At 35.8% G+C, this 8068-nt stretch overlaps 1 protein-coding gene across 4 annotated transcripts in view; it reads left to right on the top strand.

The window, feature by feature from the left end:
* LOC119828526 overlaps positions 1 to 7784 on the top strand; it is a 56581-nt gene extending 48797 nt beyond the window's left edge. For 3 of the 4 annotated variants that reach the window (XM_038350701.1, XM_038350704.1, XM_038350703.1), the window contains exons 8-12: positions 1893 to 2179; positions 2253 to 2458; positions 2545 to 2845; positions 2921 to 3078; positions 6543 to 7784. In XM_038350701.1, the coding sequence (XP_038206629.1) occupies positions 1893 to 2179; positions 2253 to 2458; positions 2545 to 2845; positions 2921 to 3078; positions 6543 to 7154 (1564 nt within the window). In that variant the 3' untranslated portion in view covers positions 7155 to 7784. The remainder of the gene's footprint in view (positions 1 to 1892; positions 2180 to 2252; positions 2459 to 2544; positions 2846 to 2920; positions 3079 to 6542) is intronic. The other variant, XM_038350702.1, reaches the window with a different exon arrangement.
* The last annotated feature ends 284 nt before the right edge of the window (positions 7785 to 8068 follow it).

The following is an 8068-nucleotide window of genomic DNA, read 5'->3' as shown; positions in this document are numbered from 1 at the left end:
TTAATATTTTGTTAGTTTGTAACTGTTTATTTTCACTATGTATGTTAAGATTATCTGAATAAAAGGCTATATTATTATATATTATTATTATACAGCAGGCATCGTTTAGAAATTATTACTGAGATCCTTTAATAACGATCAACAAAATTAGACGTGCATTAAGACAGTGTTTCCGACCGTGAAGATATAATTATTGTTGAATTGCTTTACCCGCTCAACGCTACTATCACGGCCAAGGTCATGAAGAAACAGCTGCTGTTATGTTTATTCAACATAGAAAGGAAGAGTTTTTCAACGATATCGAGATTTTCTAACATGTCCTAATCCTCTTTTACCGAAAAACAATTTTATCGAGATTGCTAAAAGTAATCAAGACTAAGTTATTGTATCATTGTTATCATTGTCAATCTTACAAGTAATTGTGAAGGTAGTTTGTACGATAGCGTCTTTCAAAATAGGTTTCTTGTGAAATTCGGCGTAGTTTTCTTATACAGATTGTTGTACTAAAATCTCTAGCCGGCAATCGATAGCACTCTACCTCGTGTTGTCGCTGCGCGCGCATTCAGTTTCACTACCCTTTCTAGTGAATGGCCCGCTCAAAGGGAAACTTGGGATGTTCGGTCGGGGTGAGCGGGCAAGGTCGTTAACAAGGCCGCAGTTACTACCATCATTACATCTCTCTCAAACGTTCCGAATTCCCATCCGGCATTCTCCTTCTAACAAATTCACTTTCGAAAATATTGCGTAAATGCATCGACGTAAAACACACCCCCTTACGATTTCGTCTCGTCTAGGATGAATCGGCGATTTTTCACGCATTGTGCTACCAACATTATGTCACTTTTATAATGAACACAGATTCTTAGAAGTGCTTCAATGAAATTTACAATTCATGATTAGTGTAACATTTAGATGATTTTTTTTTATCAGATTGAAAACACAAGTATACATTTATGTGTCGTCAGACGTTATAGTTGCTTATCATTGGATGTCAACAACTAAGGAAATGTAGATTTCCGCTACATAGTACTATTTTAATCAGTGAGGTTAATGAAAACTTTAACCTAAGTACACTGTCAACAAGTTATCGTCGTGCGCGTATCGAAGATATTTCGTCTTCAAAATCATTGACGCAAATGTTATGTATTCGTTGTGATGCTTGAGCTTATATCCTCTGCATTATATTGTTAGGTTATCTTCACGCTTGACACTTATTTAATTAATCCAGCTATATAACGCCCATATAATATTGAGCGTACCGTTAGTTATTATTAAGACGCCATAAGCAAACTATTGCTGTTATTGTAGGCTTTTAGACTTATTACATATTATATTGTACATATTTTATTTTATGATAAAAGCTTAATACTCCTTAAATTTCATAACCAAAAAAATTTAATATTTACAACAAGTAAATCGCTCGCTCGCTCAATTATTGTTGAGGTATAAATAAAGTTTGATATTTTGAGATTGTTTAATAAATTTTTACATAATTGTATTTAATTAATGGGCATTTCAATATAAAAATTATAAACAACATACATGCGGTCTTCTCATTTTTACTACGAAAGAATTTATTATCAGCTAGTTAAAACATCGACCTTGTGTATTGTTTACTGATTACCTACTTGTGTATATGTTTATAGTGCTCCATTGACATCTAATCAATTTTTATTATAAGTAGGTATTTAAACTTGTTCACTGTATGCAAAATTTATTAACACGTAGTGTACTGGCTAACAGCGCTGTTGTTTTGCATACGTATTATCATCCATTATGGAATTAGTAATCATTTCGCACATTCTTTTGTAAATATAGCCACACGTAATCGACAGACCATGTTGTATAATATTTTGATTTCGTTATCTGTATGTGATCTGCTTGTTCCTCAGCGGTATCGAGTGCAAAGATGAGGTATTTGCTGCACACCAAGTGCAGCATGCGGACCTGAAACCAGTTGTGAGCTCGATAGCTTCAGCGCCGCTCGCTCCCGCAACGGCTGCCCCGGAACCGGCTAACGGCGCTATTGTGGCTACTATCCTGCCGGAGGAAGAGCGCCCCATACCAGTCACTGAACTTATATTTGCACCGAGAAAGAAGGAAATGAACAAAGGCTTTCTCATGTTCTCTCAAGAAGAGGGACTTACAAGTGAGTGGACCTTGAACCGCAACAGCTTAGGTACCTTTGCTTGCTTTATTGGAATACGTAACCTTAAGAATGTGTGCCCGTTATTCAAATATATTTCTTCCAGTGCTTAAGGACGAGCCTGAGGATCTCACACATTTGGCCCCGACGGCTGGAGACGCCTGCATACCTTTGGAAAATAGTCCCTTTGACATGTTTGATGAATTTATCTTGGACGACAATTATTGTAGTCTACTCGGTGACGATCTGGCCAATGGATCACCCGTAGATTCTTTGATTGCAGATTCACTGCTTTCTTCTCCTGAGCCACAGGTATAGCGTAGATCTCAAAAATTCAAATTTAAATAAATACTCTCAAAGCTGTAGAAACAAAAATAATTTTGAGAACTATTTTTCAGGAGAACGAATCATCAGGCGAGCAATCGTCGTTGTTAACAGAGTTGTCATTAGATGCGTTTGAAAGCGCAAGGTCCGATAATGATATCGATGACGGAAACTCCCCTTTTATTCCCACCACTGACGAGTTGCCTGTTCTGGAGCCAGCCGTCATGTGGGGAGCGTTACCGGAAAATGTTAGCCAGGCCAGGCCCCAACCATCTGAAGCGCAAACGACGGCGCCGGCGTTACAACGCCTATTAGCCGCGCCGCCTACAGGGCCTCCACCGCAGGATCTCATTACAAATATTTATTCAGATCAAGGTATTACATCGTGGCATTCGAATGTAAATAACACTCGAGATCTAATGGTACTGATTAATGGCTTGTTTCTTACAGGACTCATTCCCAGTAGGGGTATATCTTCATGGGATACGGGGGTAAAGAGGGTGCTGAAGCAAGACGAGGAGCCTTGCGCAAAGCGTGCGAAGCGCAGTCCGTCACCGGCGCCGACTGTACCCAGCACTCCATCGTCGAGCGTCCTCATGAACCTCTTGGTGAGCGGCTGTGACGTCGACGCTGGATACATCTGCATGGTTCAGTGTCGACCTCGCCAAAAGGCGAAAGCGTGAGACGATTTCTCAAGCAAACAAAACAAAAACTGTGATAACGCGCGTCCAGTGAAAAGTCAAGGGTTGCCTCTTGCGATTTTATCGTTTCAGAATGAATCAAGAACAAATATCTAATACGAATTAATTTTTAATACAGTGCCGTCAAGTGTTGTGATACTAAAATTGGTTAGGCAAGTTCTCTATCTAAGTTACTTCCTGAAACAAATGGTTCTGTGACAATAAAAGAGGCTGTAGACGGGCGCTTATATGGCATTCGAAGCGTCAGTGTAGTCAATGGAATGGGTTCCTAGTTGTGGCTCGTGAGCTAAATTAATTATTTGCAGGCTTGTAATCTCTCACATTCGCCCGCTCGGGGTCGATACAAACACTTCGAAGCAATCGTTTTGTAGTATTCTAGTGTTAAGTTTGAACGTGCGCATATCTTTGTGGTTATGAGGAAAATTGAACTGTTTATATAGATTATATTACGGTGCGCTTGAACGCAAGTCTTCCGCACGCCCAGTCTTATGTTTCTAGTGTCGATTAATTAGTTGTAGGCTTATCTCGTTGATAGCTATTTATTTTATCAGTTTAAGTACGCTTAGTGAACGTTGAATACTTCTACTTGTTTTTATATCGGATCTGCTATATGCAGTGTAGGCACTGGATTCGGCCATCGTTGTCTATTCAGAGTTTATTAGTTTAAAGTTAGGCAGTTCGCGGACAAGATTTGCTAGTTTTAATAAACTGTTGTCACTGCCAAATGATACAAAGTACAATTTAGAAACGAACAATGTTGGGTTTAGAACTTGACGTTTTATCAATATTCTTGTAAATTCACATCAAATTATAGTTTCTTTAAAGCACATAAATTTGTTTCTCCTTAATTACAGTTTTGCTACGTTGTTCTCGAAATAAAAACAGTTTTATGTGCTTTGAAATACCACCGCTCTATGAATTAGTTTAAATATTTTAAAAGACGAAATTTATTATACTAAATATTATGTAGATATATTTTATCATTGTTGTTACATTACCTTTATAGTCTAAGCGGACAATGTTATTAGAAATGTTATTTTTTCTCGAACGACATGTGGAACATAATAAAATAAACAAGAGCGTCTGATATTAATCAGATTTTAGGTAAAATGGTGCATATTTTATTTACCCGTCAACCCATCCCTTTTCCCAAACACGAGTATTAGCTTTAAGTGAAACTGAGAGAATGTTATTTAATAAAGAAGCCACTTTGAGATATTAATATGAAACAGAGCCTATTGCGTAAGCCTATTATCGTGACATATCTAATCAACTCAGTAAGGTTTAATACACCGATCTATCGCATTGTAATTATAATCAAATGTAACTAATTACGACGATAGTATTATTGTCGATTCCTTAATAATAGGTATGTTATTGTAATAGAAATTATATACAGATACTAGTAAATACAACATTACACATATCTTATTATAAACGTATATATATTCATCAGTATAAATTATAGTCAATTGCTTAGGAAAACAACTCAACGATTAATCCTTATGTATTATTATTAAATGTTCCATTATTAATATCATGAGTATTTTGATTATTATAAATTGTAGTATTCTTAACTTATTACGTCCGAAGAAGAAAGTGGCCATAAAAAGGAATTAAATATTCATCGAGTCTAACGCTTAGCATTTATCAATTATATATAGGGAGGATATGAGAATAATATTAAACGATGACTATTTCTGTCCACGGCGAAATAGATATTAGTTGAGGCTCACTGAACTGTAAAAAGCAACTAGTTTGTTTGAATTGCGGAATTTGTAGTATGATGAAAAACACAAAACAATGTAGATACCCTTTACGCTTCGAATAACATGCTCTTAAATAGGATGCTATTGTTTTTGAGGATAAACAGAATAAGGATGAGATGTATTTGTATTCTTGTTACTCATATATACTTGTTGCGTAAATGCGTAAGCAATTATTTCAAATCTTTTGTCATGTTTAATTAGAATCATTAGATTTGACCTGTTTTTTGGAGTAATTCTAATTCACTTGACAACTTTTGGCTTTTTGTAGTTAACTAGGTTTCCGCCCGAGACTTCGAACGCGGGTCAGAGGAAATTCCCATAGGTGTTAGATGTTTTTCCGTGAATACACATATATATCTAACTATCTCCTGATAGAAATACAAACATACGTTCACATTTATCGCTTATATTAGCGTTCCGCCCGCGGATTTGTCCGCAGCAAAAAATAATGGTTTTCCCGCATTTTTCCATTAACATTATGCTATGTCCTTTCTCGAATCTCTATCTCTGTGCTAAATTTTATCCAAATCGAAAAACTTCGAAGTTTAAGCGTAAAAAGAGACATACTGCCGGACAAACGCAGAGAGTAACTTTCGTAATTATAATATTAGTATGTTATTTATATTTTATTTCTAATAATCGAACCATTTACACTTGAATATAGCTCGTTGTAACAAACTCTTAAGCAATATAATATCTACAGATAAAGATATAACAGCTTATGACCACAATAAAACATACAATATAATTTTATGTGGTCAGGTACATAGTAATAAATACCATTTATTAATTTTTATTCTAGTTTACACCTTAACAATATGTCTATTCGCGTATTTCTGAATTCGCCAAATCATCTGCGCTAATTATAAGTATAATATAATTCGGAAAGCTAAATATTTCCTTTTTTAATAACAATTCTGATGAAACTTTACTAGGTTTAACGACCTAAACCGAGAGAATATCACGTGATAAAGAAATAAATGAAAGTAAGAACGAAGCTTACTAAAAAGGATGTGGATTCTAGATTTATGAAGGGGAGGGTCTAATAATGATACGGAATAGATAGGATGTCGGTTGATATTCGGAACGAACTGATCTATTCGTACGTTTGTTGTATTTCTGCGGCTATGTTTTATCATAAAATATCTAGCTTGTTTCAAATAAATTGCTCATATTAAAACCTTCGAAATGTGCTATATTTATTACAATATACATGCACTATTTTAGTGTTTAAACATTTCCCTTTATAATGCATTGCGGTCCTGACCTCTTTAAGTGTGATAAGATAGTTTCAATATGTAGTTACAAGTTCAAAGTAAAATGTAATCAATTAATAGCTTCCGCACTTATACGTATGAGAATTAGCTCAAACTAATTTCTTCGGTCAGAATGCACATTAATGATGATGGTGATGTCATAGCGCATCAACGTACATGGACTCAGTTAATAAAGCTAATACTCTTTCCTTATGCTTATCCCATTGTAACTTTTGTCCTATTGTCATAGCGTGCACCATTTTACCTATTTAAAATTTTGTAATTTTATTAAAAATTACCTCAAGTTTTAGAATATCGGACTAACTTATATTCCTCACTTTTACAGGATATGCAGCAACTGCCAACGCAACAAGTCACGGGAAAGATGCCGCCAAACTATCAACTCTTGCTGAATTCGCAAAGACTAGTACCGCAGAGTACACTGGACAGAAATATCCCTATACCTGTCATAAACATAATACAAGCCGTTCCAAATAAACAAATGATGCGTGCCAATACACCGCTAGCCAATGTTCCAATTATACGCTCGAATCCACCAAGCAATCCTATGTCGCCGTTGAGCTTAAACATAAGTAGCCCGATGTATTCCCTACCGTCCAGCCCGAATACACCGAACTACAGTCCTGCAATAAGTCCAGTTCAAAAAGATCGCGTGCTCAGCCCATATTCGACCCCTCAGTCTTTATCACCCGCCAGCAATTACAGCCAAATGTACAGCCCTGGCAGTAGGCTCATATCACCGACTGGTGTTATGCAGGGTTATGACCCCTACCTGACCAACAAAATGCAAACTAGCCCAGGGTTCCCACTCCAAAGCAACGAAATGTTGTTGGATTCTAACATGCCGCTGACTTCTACTGATTTCTGGACAGAGTCGGACGTCCTCCAGGGCACGAACGAGTTGTTGACCGCTTTTGATGATGTCAAACTAGGCTAGGCGTTGATTTTGAATGATGAGTGATTTCTTATTCTGATGGAAGTATTGTGCGAGTGCTGAATACATACAGAGTCGGATATGACTAGTGCAAGCATTTGTTTCTATTCACAACTTCACACATACATTCCGAAAGATATGGTGCTAGGGATAGGTCATACATAGGTGACAGTAAATTGTTTATTTGCAAGAGAAATCACTCGAATGAATGCAGGGTCTTATGTATATTATAAATTATGCTTCCATTGTAATCCTACTTTTGGATTTCCCCCTAACTATCTTGTAGTAACCGGATGTTTTATAAATATATATTGCACAATAAAGCCTAAATTATATATCATAGAATTGTATACGCAACACTGTTTTTATACTTTTAAAAACTCATGATTTTAACTACTTGAGTTACCTCAATTTTGGTGTTACAACCGTGGAGTTAAGTATCTAAGTATTAACCAATTGTAGTCCAATTGTTCAATAAGATTGTTATTTTTTTGGAAGCATTTTGATAATCAAATGTGACTTGGCGCGAGAATGCTGTAGGGCATATAATATTTTATTGTAAGATTTTAGTTTAATTTTAAGAGTGGATGGAAGTAAGTGTAAGTGGTTATTATTACTGATCATATTTTTTTTTTCAAACTGTTTGACATCAAATCAATGTTGACCCTCTTTATAATTTAAAATTTCATTTTTCATCAAAGTTATAATATACTCAATAGATATTAAGAAAGCTGTTTATACAAGACCTCAGTCAGAATCGAGAATAAAAAAAATCATGACAAGGTCGGTACAATGGCTTGACATTTGTCATAGTTTATGTTAAAGTATAGTTTTATTTTGGGGGATAATGTGTACCGAAGTACCTATATCTACACGCTCGAATATTTTATATCGTTTTATTTCCCCTTTATACTTAA

Source organism: Zerene cesonia, chromosome 8 (genome assembly GCF_012273895.1).
Source record: "Zerene cesonia ecotype Mississippi chromosome 8, Zerene_cesonia_1.1, whole genome shotgun sequence".
In the NCBI taxonomy this organism is placed as follows: domain Eukaryota; kingdom Metazoa; phylum Arthropoda; class Insecta; order Lepidoptera; family Pieridae; genus Zerene; species Zerene cesonia.
The sequence above is the reverse complement of the archived record's forward strand: the minus strand, read 5'-3'. Positions and strand labels throughout refer to the sequence as shown.